The sequence below is a fragment of the Elephantulus edwardii genome, unplaced genomic scaffold (assembly GCF_000299155.1).
Source record: "Elephantulus edwardii isolate Elephantulus edwardi_28Jun2011 unplaced genomic scaffold, EleEdw1.0 scaffold00025, whole genome shotgun sequence".
NCBI lineage: Eukaryota > Metazoa > Chordata > Mammalia > Macroscelidea > Macroscelididae > Elephantulus > Elephantulus edwardii.
In genome coordinates this window covers 3,789,472-3,805,534 of record NW_006399775.1, presented here as the reverse complement: position 1 = coordinate 3,805,534, position 16,063 = coordinate 3,789,472, and the positions used below count along the sequence as shown (strand labels likewise).

The following is a 16,063-nucleotide window of genomic DNA, read 5'->3' as shown; positions in this document are numbered from 1 at the left end:
TAGCCTGTATCAGACACACCTTAGTCTCCAGAGTGACACCATTGCTCTTCAGTACCCTGGAGAGGTCCCTAACAGCAGACTTTCCCACAGCAATATTTTTTTTAATTTACTTTTACTTTTGTTTTTAATTTGTCATTGTCATTAAGTTAGAACCAACTCATAGCTGACCCTCTGTTTGAATTTCTGAGTCTGTGAATCACACAGAAGGAAATTATCCCTTTCTCTTTCAGAGCCTGAGATACAACTTCTAATATCCACTCCAGGTACTACATCTTACATCCACTATGAAATCTGAAGATTGGACATTGTTGTTGTTGTATACTGTTGACATGGAACTGACCCATAGCTGGCCCTCCAGTGTGTTTTTAGAGGCAGTTAATTGATAAATAAACTCTTCTTTTAGGGTATGAGGGGTGTTTAAAGTTTGCTTTGTTGGTTTAGTAGTAAGAAATTGTACTACTAACAGAAAGGCATAGGTTTGTATCCACCAGGTGCTTCTTGGGAGTATCGACAGGCTCTTCTTACCTTTGAAAGCCTGCTGGAGGGTCAGCTGTGGGTCAGTTCTGATTGACAGTACACAACTGCAACGTCTGTAGTAAGTGATGTTCATGAGATTCTGTTATTTTCCTTGAGTACAATTTTTCCTTATGCCAGACAGATAATAAGTATTTTAAGGATTTATTCCTGAATACAGAAAAAACTTTGAGAATATAATCAAGAGTGTTATATTTGCATAAACTTCATGTCATCTTATCTCCCTTATGCCCTTTGCTGAAAACACATTCTATCTACTGTCATGCAGTCTTACACTTCCTGGCACACAAGAGCCCATTGCAGCAGTGACTGCATCAGTATACCTGGTTGATGGTCTTCCTCTCCTTCCTTCCACCCTTCTAAGCATCATGTCCTTCTCCAAGGAATGGCCTCTCATAGCAGCATGCCCAAAGTATGTGAGGCGAAAGCTCATCATTCTTGCTTCCAAAGAGCTTTTCTGCTGCACCCTCTCCAAGACATAGCTGTTTTTCTTCTGGCTGTCCATGGGACGTTCAGTGCTTTTCTCGAACATCACAGCTCATATCAGTTCTTCCATACCAGATTAAAATAGAGAAAGAATTCATCAACACTAACTTCCTCATCCCATCAAAATGTAGATTTCATCTCTCACATTTTTTTCTTTTTTATCTTTTCCCTCCTTCTAATAATTTATATTATAGTACAAATTCAGCCCTCTGTGGAGAGGCCATTGATGAAACATACTGTACCATATGTTTGAGTCTTTCTTCTTTCTTTGGAAGAAAAACTTAACTTTGAGCCACAATTTTGGCAAAGAATATAAAACGATATAAATTATTCTTTTAAGTACTATATAAAAGTATTTGCCTCCAAGTACCTGAGAGAAATATAGCACATCTTTCCAATCTATATGTGGAACAGATTATCTGGGAGGCTGGGCTTTATGAGGAGAAATGTGGTATCAGGATTGGAGGTAGACTCATCAACAGTCTGCTTTATGCAGATGACACAACCCTGCTTGCTGAAACTGAGGAGGACCTGAAGTGCTTGCTGCAGAAAGTCAAGGACTCATCAACAGTCTGCTTTATGCAGATGACACAACCCTGCTTGCTGAAACTGAGGAGGACCTGAAGTGCTTGCTGCAGAAAGTCAAGGACTGCAGCTTTCAATATAGATTGAAACAACATAGAGAAAACAAAGATTCTTGCCTTTGGGCTGATTAGCAGCATCATGATGGGTGGTGAAGAGATTGAGATTGTCAGCAGCTTCAGTTTGCTTGACTCTACAATCAACACTCTTGGTACTAACAGCTAGGAAAGTAAAAGATGAATTGCCTTGGGGAAGTCTGCTGTCAGAGACCTCTCCAAAGTACCAAAGATCAACAATGTCAGTCTGGAGACTAAAGTGCACCTGATACAGGCCATGGTCTATGCATTTCTTGCTATGCATCAGAGAGCTGGACAGTGAGTAGGGATGATAGAAGGAGAATTTTTGGACTTTGAGCTGTGATGCTGGAGAATAATATTGAATATACCATAAACTGCTAGGAGGACAAACAAGTTCGTCCTGGAGAGGGTGAAGCCAGGCTGCTGCTTGGAGGCAAGGATTCTATTCTGAAGCTTTGTCTGACAGTTTGGACATGTTGCAAGGCGGGATCAGTCCTTGGAGAGGGACATCATACTTGGGAGGGAGGAGGGAAAGATAGGAGAGGAAGACCCTGGATGAGAGGAATTGATTCAGTGACTGGGATAATGGTGGTAGGTGTATCAGAGACAGTAAGATTAGCACAGGATAGAGCAGGGTTTAGGGCTCTTGTACATAGGGTCACTAAAAGTCACAGGCGACTCAACGGCACATAACAATAACAACAACAACTGGGGGGTGGAAATACTGTAGTAAAAAATGTAGGTGACCAATATACTGACTTGCTGATTTTAATTTTGTAATGGATTTTTGTTTTTATACATGGGCATTTTAAATATTCCCCTGCTTTCTTCTCACTTGTTTTTTAGTGAGAGGATTAAAGAATCAAAGGAAGTAGGAAATAATATAATTCAGTAGGATTCATTTGGAGCAAAGAACCAGTTCATTCTTTGATTCTTCTCCCAGCAGCTCCTCCGAGAACATTCCTAATATTATTGAGGTTAATATTTCTTGATAGAGCAAGTAATAACTCTGTATTGACTGCTTAAGTCTTTAGAAAGTATCAAATGGAATATCAGAGTATTTATTACAGAATACTTTTTGACCTAGATTATTCATCTCTAAGCAAATATTTTTGTACAAACAAAATCAAATAGATTAAATGGAGTACAGATTAAAGTGGGAAATACAAAATTCCTTAAGTAATTATCTAAGGCAAATCAGGGCAGTTGAATGGCAGGTAAGATTAATAAGAGAGTAGGTAACTGATTTTAATTATTTTTGGTCAAACATTCTTCTAAGATGTATAGAACTAGTCTGTCCATTTGCTGTACAGAGGTGTCTCATGGTTGCTGTCATGCTAAACACTGTGACACTGATGTGTCAAATGCAGTAATGGTTACCCATGGTGGACAGTGTTTGGTGGAGCTCCCCGATTGAAACAAGCTTGGAAGCAGGACTTCTGAAATGGCTTGCCTCCGGAAACTCTGTGAACTTGGAGAAATGATGAAAGTTATACAAGTGTTCAGGTCTTTCGTTCATCGGGTCAGTTCATAGGGTCACTATGAGTCATCTAAGACTCCATGGCATTTAACAACAACAACAGGTATGGAATTAGGTATGGAAAGACTAAGTTCCAAGAATAAATGTGTGTTGACTTGATAAGGATGATGTTGTCACTTAGTCCTGTGTTTGATATCTTAAAAATTATTTTTAAAAAGCAGTGTAATTGGAAAATAGTGTCTAACAAATCTCAAAGGTAAGTTTCAATTTCTTCCAATCAAGATTAAGAGCAACCCCACTTACTTTCGAGGATGAAAAAGTATTGACAAATTGTCCTTTTAGGAAGCTAAAATTGAGTAAAGGAATTTATAATAAAATATATGTTATTTACCTCTTCCTTAATTACATTGCTTCTAGAACCCTCCAATTTCCTTTGTGTCTAATTTATTAATCTCTTTGTTAATATTCTTTTAATTTGCATATTTCCTATAAATTTTTAATGCCTCAAGGTTTATTTTTATATTTGTACCCAGTAATCTATTGGTTCTCATATTATTATGTGATAGTTGAGTTCTATAAATAATACTTTTAAAATTGTATGTCCCTTCAAGGAAATAAAAGAAGTTTTATTTTTGGTTCTTAAATGAGAATATGAAAATTGTCTCTCATGCCCATGAGAGCATGAGAGCTTTATATATCTTACTAAGTAAGAACTCCCTAGTCATTGTCCAACTCTCTGATGCATAACAAGCGATTGCAAAGACCATGGCCTGTATCAGGCGCACCTTAGTCTCCAGAGAGACACCATTGCTCCTGAGTACTTTATAGAGGCCCCTAACAGCAGACTTTCCCCTCCCGATACGCTTTTTGATTTCCTGACTGCTGGTGCCAAGAGTGTTGACTGGAGCTGAGCAAACTGAAGCTGTGAACAATCTCAATCTCTTCGCCATCCATCCTGACACTGCCAATAGGTCCAGTCATGAGAATCTTTGTCTTCTTGACATTGAGCCTCAGTCCATACTGAAGGCTGCAGTCCCTGACCTTCAGCAGCAAGCGCTTCAGGTCCTCCTCAGTTTCAGCTAGCAGGGTTGTGTCATCTGCATAACGCAGATTGTTAATAGATCTTCCACCAATCCTGATGCCACAATTCTCCTCATAGAGCCCAGCCTCCCGGATAATCTGCTCTGCATACATGTTGAAAAGGTATGGAGACAGGATGCATCCCTGGCGTACACCCCAATTTTGAACCATGACTAGGGAGGACAGAAGGAGAGTTGATGCCTTTGAGCTGTGGTGCTGGAGAAGAGTACTGAATGTACCATGGACTGCCAGGAAAACCAAAAGATTCATCTTAGAGAGGATTAAACCAAGCTACTCCTTGGAGGCAAGGATTCTGGGGCTTCATCTGACATACTTTGGACATGTTGCCAAGAGGGACGGGTTCTTGGAGAGGGACATCATGCTTGGGAGGGTGGAGGGACAGCGCAGGAGGGGAAGACCCTCTATGAGATGGATTGATTCGGTGACTGGGGTAATAGGGATGGATGTGTCAGAGGCAGTGCGGTTGGCGCAGGATAGAGCAGGGTTTAGAGCTGTTGTGCATAGGGTCACTATGAGTCACAAATGACTCGACGGCACATAACAACAACAAGTAAGAACTGGGCTTCCTTGAGCTATAATACTTTGATGAGATCCTGTAACCTCTTAGCCATCCTACAGCCATTTCTTTAGTTAAATAAATAACACTGTTGTCTCTTTAGCATTATCATTTTCTCTTATGATATTAGTACAAGTTTAAAGAGTCAGATGACATGACTTGTGTTGTTTATTTTTCTGCAGTGATTGAAAGGACTAAATATTTCAGTAGGTATGCTTGTCGGTATCCTTGGAGGCAAGGATTCTGAGGCTTTGTCTCTTATACTTTGGGCATGTTGCAAAGACGGACCAGTCCTCGGAGAGTGATATCATGCTTGGAAGGGTGAAGGGACAGAGAAAGAGAGGAAGAACATCGATGAGACAAATTAGTTCAGGGACTGGGGTAATGCGGGTAGGTGTGTCAGAGAAAGTAAAGTTGGCATAGGGTTCAGAGCAGGTTTTAAGGCTATTGTACATATGGTCGCTATGAGTCACAAGCAGCTCGACAGCACATAACAACAAATTTACTATTAATTGCTTATTCAATTAATGTTTTGGGTAGAGACTGTTGTCTCCAAATTTGTTTTAGTTTTCTCTCTCCTCGGATTTTGTTTTGTCAGTTATAAAATAATAATGTGTAAAGTTAGGCTGCATGAGAATGGCTCTATTCGACCTCTACTAATTCCAAGAAGGAGAACTGTCCCCATCAACATTCTCTACAGTACAAAACTTATTCCTATAAGGTCAGATATAGTTTCACACATTCCTATCCTTCTACTAATTCCAACACAAACTTTTTATAGCTCTTCTGGGTTCAAATTCCATGCATTGACCACCCAGATCTCATAGGAACATACTCAGGGTTATAGGATTTATTAAATAAGTTAACTGGTTACAATTTAAGTTGATGACAGAATACAGCTACTCAGTCCAAATAACTTCTCAAGAGTACAGTTCCTCTAGACAGTTGCTCAAGTGCTCACAGGCTCTTTCACCTTCATCTTCGCAGCTTAGGTAAGTATTACAGAGTTTTCTTGTTGTTAAGTGCTGTCAGACGAGTACAACCCATAGTGACCCTGTGAACAATAGATCTGAACCCTGTCCTGTCCTGTGCCAGCTTCACAATTTCTGGCATACTGGAGTCTATCACAGCAGTCATTGTATCAATCCATCTGGTTGAGGATCTTCCACTCGTTTGCCCTCCCTCCCTCCACATTTGCAAACATGATGTCCCTCTCCAAGGAATAGCCTCTCCTAGCCACATGGCCAGAGTATGAAAGACAAAGCTTTATCTTATTTGTATTCAAGGAACAGTCTGACTTCGCCTATAACATATCTGTTTGTTCTTCTGACATCGCATGGGATATGCAGTACTCTTCCCAATACCACAGTTCAAAGGCATCAATTCTTCCTCTGTCATCCTTATTCATTATCCAGCTTTCATATACATAGCAAGTGATTGAAAAGATTGTGCTCTTAATCAGTCGCACATTAGTCCTCAAACTGACATGGTAACTTTTCAGTAATTTTGAAAGGTCCCTGCCTGCAGACTTTCCCATTGCAATATGTTTTTTGATCTCCTGACTTCTGGTACCAGTGTATTAATTGTGGATTAAAGTGAGATGAAGTTGTTGACAGTTTATTTCTCCATCTGTCTTGGTGTTGCCTATTGGTTGTGAGAATTTTTGTTTTCTTGAGGTTGAGATGCAATCCATATTGAAATCTGTAGTCTTTAATGTTCTGCAGCAAGTGTTTCAAGTCCTCCTTTCAGCAAGCAAAGTTGCAGCTTCAGCATAATGCAGGTTATTATTTAGTCTTCCTCCAATTCTGATGCCACAGTCTTCTTCATAGAGTCCAGAACCTTGAATAATTTGCTCAGCATATAGCTGAGTAGGTATGGGGATAGGATACAACCCAGACACACACTTTGTTTCATTTTAAACCATGTAGCATTCCCTTAGGGAGCTCTGGCAGCCTAGTGGTAAGAACCTGCACTGCAATCGTGAATGCACACAGTTCGAATGTGCCAGCTCCTGTGCAGAAGGATGGGCAGTATAAGCCTGTGCTGCTGAAAACCCACAGGAGGGTCAGCTGTGGGTTGGTTCTGACTCAGTGATGCTCAGCAACAACAGTGTACCCTTGCTTTGTACAATAGACACTTGTTCACAGTTCTCTGAATCCTGCCAATTAATGGTGTCTTCCATAAGTCATCCAGCAAGCTTGGCTCTGGGTCCATGGGGCAGCAATCTGGTGGGTTTTTTTTTGTTGTTGTTGTTATTTTTTTTAATGTTAGTCTCTAATTCTCTGCTGAGGCTACTGCTGCTCTCATGTAGAACCTGGTCTGACTAGTTCAGAAATCTCTGGCCCTTAAGCATGCACACTGTACTCAATGCTTCCTCTTCCTTGCTAGTAGTGATAGTCCCACTGTCTTTGCTAAATCTGCTCAGTTTAACTTGGTAGGATGGGAAAATGAAACAATTTCATATTGAATACTTTAAGTTCCCTGCCACTCATGTGGTGAAAGTCAAGCACAATGGCTAGTAAGCCATTTTGAACAATAAAAATGCCATGTTCTTTTTTCATGGAGTCCAGCTGCTTGGATAATTTGCTCAGCGTACAAATTGAATAGGTATGGAGAAATTATACAGCCCTGATGGGCACCTTTCTATCATTATGCAAAAGTAATATTCCCTTGCTCCAGATAACAGCTTCTTGATCTAGGTGTATGTTTTTTTTACATGAGCATAATTGAGTGTTCTAAGATTTCCTTTCTTCTCGTTGTTACCCATAATTTGTTTTAGTCTCCATAGTCAAATGCCTTTACATAGTCAATAAAGCACAAATGGACATTCTGCTTTCTGCTACAGTCCATCTGACATCAGCAATGATAGCCCTGGTGCTACAGCCTTTCTGAACTCAACTTGAACTTCAGGCAGTTCTCTCACAGTGTACAGTTCTAGCCATTTTTCCTTGCATACAATATTAATGATATTGTTCCATAATTTCCACGTTCTGGCGTTTCACCTTTTTTAGGAATTAAAAAAAAATACAGGAATAAGAATAAGATTGACTACATCTGTGGAAAGAATCATTGGTGAAGCTTGTCCCAGCAGTAAAAACCAGACCAAGTGCTGCCTGTGGAACAGACCATGAGTTAACTCAAGGGCAAGTTCCAGTTGAGACTGAAGAAAATTAAGGCATATCTACAAGAACCAAACTAAGACTCTGGGGTCTCTTCCCCCTGAATTTTAAAAATTATCTAACAGTAGATTTTCCCACCAGTGATCCAGATGAATTGTGGGATGACATCAGGGTATCATTCTTGAAGAGAACAGAAGATTTCAAAGAGGAGAAAGAAAAAACCAAAATGGTTATCAGAAGAGTCTTTGATAATTACACTAGAGCCTAGAGAATCCAGAACAAAAGTATGAGATCCAGTCCACTCCTTTCAGCAAGTGCAAGAGAGAAGCCAGCCTTCTGGGGACACAGAAGCAGGGCCAGCAGCAGCAGCAGCAGCAGTAGCAACAGTGAGGAGGAGGCCAGGCTCCCCAGGGGGAAATAATGAAAAAGGCAGGGAAGAAAGGCTAAGCAGTAGTGTTGAGCACTGCTGCTGGCCTAACTTGCTGAGGCTGGCTGAGGAGAGACTCAGCAGGCAAGAGGAAGGCCCCCGGCTGGAGGCTTTTTTGTTTTTAAACCAAGAAATGGAGCTGCATGTGCTGTCATTTCCTAGGTGCCAGGTTTTGTTTGTCATGTTGTAAACAGCTTTTTAAACTATTGTTCATAAAACATACTAGTATATTTCTTTGCTGGAATCCAGGTTGTGAAATTGTCTGGAGCTTCTGGATTCTACAGAGTATTCTGGTTTGTGTTCTGGTTCTGGTGAGGCTTGGGGTGGAATGTTTACTTTCCATTGAGTGTGAACTGATTGGATTTGGCCTCCTATTTGAAAAGGCATTTGGGCCCAATTGTTTTTTGGTCAAACATTCTTCTACATGGTATAGGACTGGTCTGTCTGTCTGCTGTACAGAGGTAACTCATGGTTATTTGTGATGCTAATTGCTGACACTAATGTGTCAAATGCTATAATCGTTACCCATGGTGGAAAGTGTTTCGTGGAGCTTTCTGATTAAAACAGCCTTTTAAGTAGGAGTGGCATCCACTTCCGAAACAGCTTGCCTCCAGAATCTCTGTGAACTTGGAGAATCGATGAAAGTTATTTACAAGTGTACAGGTCTTTAGTTCATAGGGTTGCTGTAAATCTTCTATGACTCAGCAGCACTTAACAACACAACAACAAAGAAAAATAAGTTTACTTTGTATCTCAACTCAAAGCAAAGTATTAAAACCACAATGAGATGCCACCTCACTCCAGTAGCAGTGGCAGAGTTTAACAGGACAGCAAATAATAAATGTTGGAGAGAGTATGGTAAGATAGAAACTCTTATACAATGTTGATGGGATTGTTAAATGGTACAACCACTCTGGAAGGTAGTTTGGCATTTCCTTAAAAAGCTGAACATAGAAATTCCATATGACCCAACTTTTCCATTGCTTGTAATATGCCCCAAGAAAATGAAAACTGAGGCTCCAGTGATAACTTGTACATCAGTATTCATAACAACTTTATTCATCATTGCAAGAACATGGAAACAGCCCAGATGTCCAGCCACAAACGAATGGATTGAGAAGTTGTGGTACTTTCATATAATGGAATACTACGCAACACATAGGAACAGTGATTTTGTAAATTACTACCTAACTTGGGAAGGACTGGAGAGCATTTTGCTGAATGAGCTAACTCAGTCACACAAGGACAAATACTATATAAAACCATTATTGTAGAATGAGCATGAGGTGTGGTGGAAGCAGAGAGGTGAGGATAAGTAGGGGTGGGATGTTAATCATAGGGTTGTACAATTTGATGGGTTGGGGGCTGAAGGAAACGGGAAGGATCTTTTGTGAAAAACAATTTATTCAAACTTATAAAATTTAAAAAAAAATAAATCATTGACAAGAGAAAAAGAAACAAAGTAGCTGTAACATTTCAAAATTGGGATTTCCTTATGTAACCCCTCCCTGAGGCATTGCAGCCCATCCAGCAGCAGGCTGCAGGTCACCAGTGTAGAGTACATAAACATGTGAAAATAGGTTATACTCTACTCTCTGTATGATTCTGAACAGTGAACACTTTTTTACAGAGAAAACCTCTCTGTGAACTTTACATCTGTTTATTCCATTGCGCGCGCGCGTGTGTGTGTGTGTGTGTGTGTAATTTTTTTTTAAATAAAAAAATTTTAACTGCCGTACAGCTGTAAGGAGGAATTTCCTAGGACTCTGCCCCATAACTTTTCTGCCAGTGATCTCCTCGGATGTCTCCAGTAAAGTAACCTGGTGAAAGTAATTCCCCTGTTGCTCTTCTGTCCACAATTGTGATGATTTCTTATGAATGTAACTTGGTTTTAGATTCTTTTTGCGACTGACTCCTCGCCCAGCCCCGCTGATGGGAGGGTCCTAGGTCAGGTGGAGTCTACTCCCACCACTTGCCCAGAGGCTCCACTGCCCTCCTGCCCTCTGCCCAGCTGGCCACCATCCTGCCATCTCCACACTTGTCCCCCAGAAAGCCAAATTGAAGGCGAGGCCACTCCCACCTGTGGAGCCTTCACATTTTAGGTGGTGATAGAAACTGACTTATTGCCAGATTCTTTTTTAAAACATGTTTTATAATAAATAAATAAAAAACAAAAAAAGACATGTTTTATCTCCCATATGAGCAGACTATTCAACTTGAGTTTTTCATAAAGTTAAAATAAACTTTTCTCATGATCAAATTTTTCTCTTGCAATGATGTGGTAAGTTGCCAGATAAGATTATTTTTAAAGGGTTTTTTCATACACTTGTTTTAGAATTAAAATTTATATACAATATAAAGGGGGGAAAGTATGAGATATTGAAGTAAAAAAAAAACCTGAACAGAATATGTTAAAGGACAACTCGAGAAGACAAAGCGAAGTATTAACAACTACAGAGCTGAAATCGGAGAATAAAAAGGTAAGAACTCGCTCAGCATTTCTCAAGCTGGAAGAACTGAAAAAAAAATTCAAGTTGCAATACTGAGAGATGTTGTAAGCAAAATCTTGAATGATCCAGGAAACATTAAAAGAAGATGGAGGGAATACACATAATCACTATACCAAAAAAGAATTGGCTGACACCAGAATATTTTAGAAAGTACCATATGTTCAAAAGTCATTAGTGTTGAAGGAAGAAGTTCACATTGTGTTGAAGGCATTAGCAAAAAGTGAAGACCCAGGAATCAATGGGAAAGTAATTATCATGTTTCAGCAAACAGATGCAGCCCTGGACATGCTTACCAGTTTGTGCCAGGAAGGTTTGAAGACAGCTCCTTGGGTAAGAAAAAGGGTTGGTTTTTTTAAAAAAAAAACTAATCATGACTGAACTCTCTGACATTGGTGTGTCAAATGTGGTAATGGTTACCCATGGTGGACAGTGTTTGGTGGAGCTCCCTGATTAAAATAAGCTTGGAAGCAGGAGTGGAATCCACTTCAGAAATGCTTGCCTCTGGAAACCCTATAAACTTGGAGAAATGATGAAAGTTGTACAAGTGTTCAGATCTTTTATTCATAGGGTCACTGTGAGTTGTCTACAACTTGATGGCACATAACAGTAACAACACTAACAAAGAGAAAGCTCAGTTGGCCTAGTGGACAGAAAGTGATGCTACTAAGCCCAAGCTGGGTGATTTTAATCTGCGGCCCTCGGGCCTGGTTGTAATTGTTTTTCATCAAACATAGCCATTTGCTGTACAGAGGTAACTCGTGGTGGCTATGATGCTGAACACTGTGACACTGATGTGTCAGATGTGGTAATGGTTTCCCATGGTGGACAGTTTTTAATGGAGCTCCTTTATTAAAATAAGCTTGGAAGCAGGAGTGGCATCCACATCCTGGCTTGCCTCCAGAATCCCTATAAACTTGGAGAAATGATGAAAGTTACACAAGTGTTCAGGTCTTTCATTCATAGGGTTGATATGATTCAACAGCACTTAACAACAGTAACAGTCACCACACAGTAAAAAGTTTGTTGACTCTCCTTGTACAGTGTTTACTTAAGCATGAGAATGAGAACTGATGGAATTATTATTTTTCTACACAAGTATGTGAAAAATGAAGAAAGAAGTATTTTTTTTTCTTTATAAGCAGGAAGGAGGCAGTTCTGTCTTTTCCTGCCTGAAAGGATTTTCTTGGAAATGTTGCAAAGCCTAGATCTTTGATTTAACTATAACTCTTGGATATGTAATTAAAATCTCTTCAGGAACCAAATAGACTATGGAGTAGAGATGCTCCCAGTTTTATTATTACAAATAATTTTCTAGCTGTTCAATTTATAAAATTAATTAAGAATTCGCTATGTTTTCTTCATGCTGGGATATAGCAGTAAACAACCTCAGACATGATTCAGCTAACACTTAAATGTTGATGAATAAAACAAGTTCCGTGTATAAATTGTCCAGGATTGTAAGTGATATGGAAGAAACAAACAGATATGGAAGACGATGACTAGACATGGGTGGTGTGATAATATAAAATTATCTCAGTGTCAATAGACATTCCTAAGAAGGTGTCTTATTTAATTCAGACCTTGAGAATTGGACAAGCTAACTCTATAGTAATTTGAAAGAAAGCCTAACAGGCAGATAATTGAGAAGTACAAAGACCTCAGAGCAGAATTGTGACTGGTATATTTAAATTATACATAATCTAGTATGGTTTACAGGAAATAAGTAAGGGAAAGGGCGGAAACCAACCAATATCCTGCCGTTGAGTCAATTCCCACTTGCTGTAACTCTGTAAATCTTACTGGAAACAAAACTATCTAATTTCAAAAAAAAACCCCAACTGGTAGCTTCAAACTTGTAACTTTTTGATCACCAGTCCACCATGTAACCCGCTATGCTACAGGGAGAGAAGGCGGCAGGACCTTGTCATAGAAGGACTTGGACTTTTTACCAGAATAAACTGGGGAGGCTAAGATTTTGAAAAGAGGAATGGTATGTTCAGATTTACATTTTTATTAAGAGCATTTTGATACTGTGTTAAAAACAGACTACAGAAAGTCAAGAGTACAACCACATAAATTATAATAATCTGATGTCTTCCTCCAATTCTGATGTCACATTCTTCCTCATATAATCTACCTTTTCAAATTGTTTGATCACCATGCAGACTGAATAGGTGTGAAGAAATGATGCACATCTTTATTGATTTTGAACCATGCAATATTTTGTTCTGTTTGAGCAACTGCTTCCTTGTCTTGGTATAGGTTTCACATGAGCTCAATTAAGTATTCTGCAATTCCCATTCTTCTCAGCGTTATCCATAATTTGTTGTGATCCACAAAATCAAATGCCTTTGCACAGTCAATAAGATACAAGTAAACATCATTCTGATATTCTCTGCTTTGAACCAAGATACATCTTACTTCAGCAGTGATATCCCTCTTTCCATGGGACTCTTCAGAGTCTAGTTGAATTTCTGGAAGTCCCTTGTTGATAGAATATTCCAGCCCTATTTGAATAATCTTCAGCCAGACTTGACTTTCAAGTGATATTAATTAAATTTTTTTATAATTTCCACATTCTGTTGAATAATTTTTTTTTTAGAATGAGAACAAAAATGGATTGGTCAGGTAGCTGTTGTCCAAATTTCTTAGGCCAAGCTAGTGAGTAACTCCAAGGTTTCCAGCATTTCATTGGGCTTTATTTTTTGCTGTCAGTGAAATTTTACTTCTCCCTTTATTATCATGGATTCTTAATTGTATGCTACTTCTTGAAGTGTTTCACTGTTGAGCAGTTCTTTTTGCTACAGTATAGTCCTTCTGTCTTCTTTTGATGCATACTGATCATTTAAGATCTTGACTATAGAATCCTTCAATATTACATCTCTAGGCTTTTATTTGATGTTCAGTTCTTTCAGCTTGAGAAGTGCACTAAAGAGCGAGGATATCAGTTTATTTAAACTCATTATTTACTAAGGTTTACCAGGTGGAGCCATGGCATTTTCACTTGATGCCTATGCATTTGAAAGATGGACAATTTAAAGGAAGATCATGGGAGAATTGAAGCCTTTAAATTGTGGGATTGGCCTAGGTTATTGAATAAACTACAGACTGCCAGGAAAACAAACAAATTTGTCTGGGAGGAAGTGCAAACAGGGTGATTTTTTTAGAGGTAAGGATGGAGAAACTTCATCTCTCATACTTTGGATATGTTAATCAGGAGGAACCAGTCCTTGGAAAAGAGACATCATGCTGGGAAAGATAGTCTGCAGAAGAGAGAATCACCCACAGGGAGATGAGCTGACAGTTTTTGTAACCGTGCACTTAGGCATCATAGAGATTGTGAGGTTGGCACAGCATAGGTCAGGGTCCCAACCTGTTTTTCATAGGGTTGCTGAGAGTTGTGGTTGTCTTATTGACCCCTAACAATAACATTTTAATAACCTGAATGACAAGTGATTGTGACTCAGAGATAGTGTGATGTTCACATTGTGACAATATTTTAAACATAGACTTGACAACTTGCTAACTGAATGTGAGGAATGTGATGAAAGGGAGGAACCAAGGATGGCAGGAAGGGTTTTTTTGATGTTAGCAAGAATGAAGTACTGTTTACTACAGTAATATTTTAGCACATATATTTTTGGACACACATGAACACGCTTCGCAGGAGCTAAACATAGAATTGTTAAATCATACAGTAATCATATAATCTTTATCTTCCCTGTTGTTGCTGCTGTGTGCCATTTAGTCAGAACCAGTTGACCTCCAGTGGCTTTTTTCAGAGGCAGCAGATTATATGGGAGGAGATTGCCCATCCTCCCTCTGAGCAGCTGGTGGATTTGAACTGCATCCCTTTGGAAATGCAGTGCAGCTTCCTACCACTAGGCCACCAGAGTTCCCTACTTTTCTTAAATTATGCAAAACTACTTTCTAGTGAGATTATATCAGTTTATGCTGCTAATACTAATGTGTGTTCATCTGACCACACAGTTCATGTTCCTTCGTACTTAAGATTGATTTCTTAAAAATCTTTCTGATATTGGATGTAGATTCTTACTACTCTTGAGTAGTTCATTGTATTTATATAACATAACTTACTTGCCCAGGCTTACACTGTTAACAGTTTGGTTATTTTCTAGTTTTCACACAGCGATGTATTGATCCTCTGTCTATGGGTTTTGTGTAATTGTGTATTTATGAAGTCTAATTTCCTAGAAGTAGAATGACATACTTAAAATTAATGCTGGAAAATTGCTTTTCAAAAATCTTGTACCAGTTTGCACTCTAAAAAGTATTATTTAAAAAATCCCATTACCTAACACTTTATGCAAGATGTTGTGTATGGTTTTCAAGTTTTGTAGCACAGGCAAGGATGGGTGAATGAGGGAATGTTGGGTAAATCAAAGGTAGTGAAATTTGCCCTTGCGTAAGCTATATCTACACAAAGGAATGATACTTTTTTGTTCCTACAGTGATGCTGTCACTTCACCATGCCATGCATTTGTATGGAGGGTGCTTCTTCATACTCACAGATATTTGTATGGACTAAAGGCACCCATTTTATCATTCCTGTAGCTATTCATTAGCATTAACAATTTGATGGAGGAACATTTTTATTTCTCTAAATTTTGTTTATTAGAGTGAATCTTACGAAAATTTATTGATTGAAAATATAAAGGGTAACGTATTTACAAAATATTACAGTGGTCACAGTTTGCATTGTGCATCCTAACAGGGATTAATATATACCAACTAAGGTGGGCCAATTGGCAGCATCAGTCTGGATGGTGAAGAGATTAAGATAGTTAACAGCTTTAGTTTACATGGCTCCACAGTCAACACTCTTGGTAACAGCAGCCAGGAAATCAAGAGATGAATTGCATTGGGAAAGTCAGCTGTGAGGGACCTCTCAAGAGAACTGAAGAGCAACGACATCAATCAGGCTGGAGACTAAGGTGTGTCTGATCCAGGCTTTAGTCTTCGCAGTTACATACTATGCATCAGAGAGTTGGACAGTGAATAGGGATGATAGAAAGAGGATTGATGCCTTTGAGCTGTGGTGCTGGAGAAGAGTGTTGAATATACCATGGGCTGCTAGGAGAACAAACAGGTTTGTCCTGGAGAAGGTGAAGCCAGAATGTTCCCTGGAGTCAAGGATTCTGAGGTTTCGTCTGACATACTTTGGGCATGT

General features: G+C 39.2%; 1 protein-coding gene across 3 annotated transcripts in view; it reads left to right on the top strand.

Annotated features, from left to right (window-relative positions):
• Nucleotides 1-16,063, top strand: part of FBXO25 (F-box protein 25) — a 136,835-nt gene that overhangs the window by 1,927 nt on the left and 118,845 nt on the right. The window contains exons 2-3 of one of the 3 annotated variants that reach the window (XM_006882848.1): nt 6,423-6,431; nt 6,756-6,775. The exons of the other annotated variants lie outside the window; for them this stretch is intronic. Of the exons in view, the coding sequence (XP_006882910.1) occupies nt 6,423-6,431; nt 6,756-6,775 (29 nt within the window). The remainder of the gene's footprint in view (nt 1-6,422; nt 6,432-6,755; nt 6,776-16,063) is intronic. 3 annotated transcript variants of the gene reach the window in all.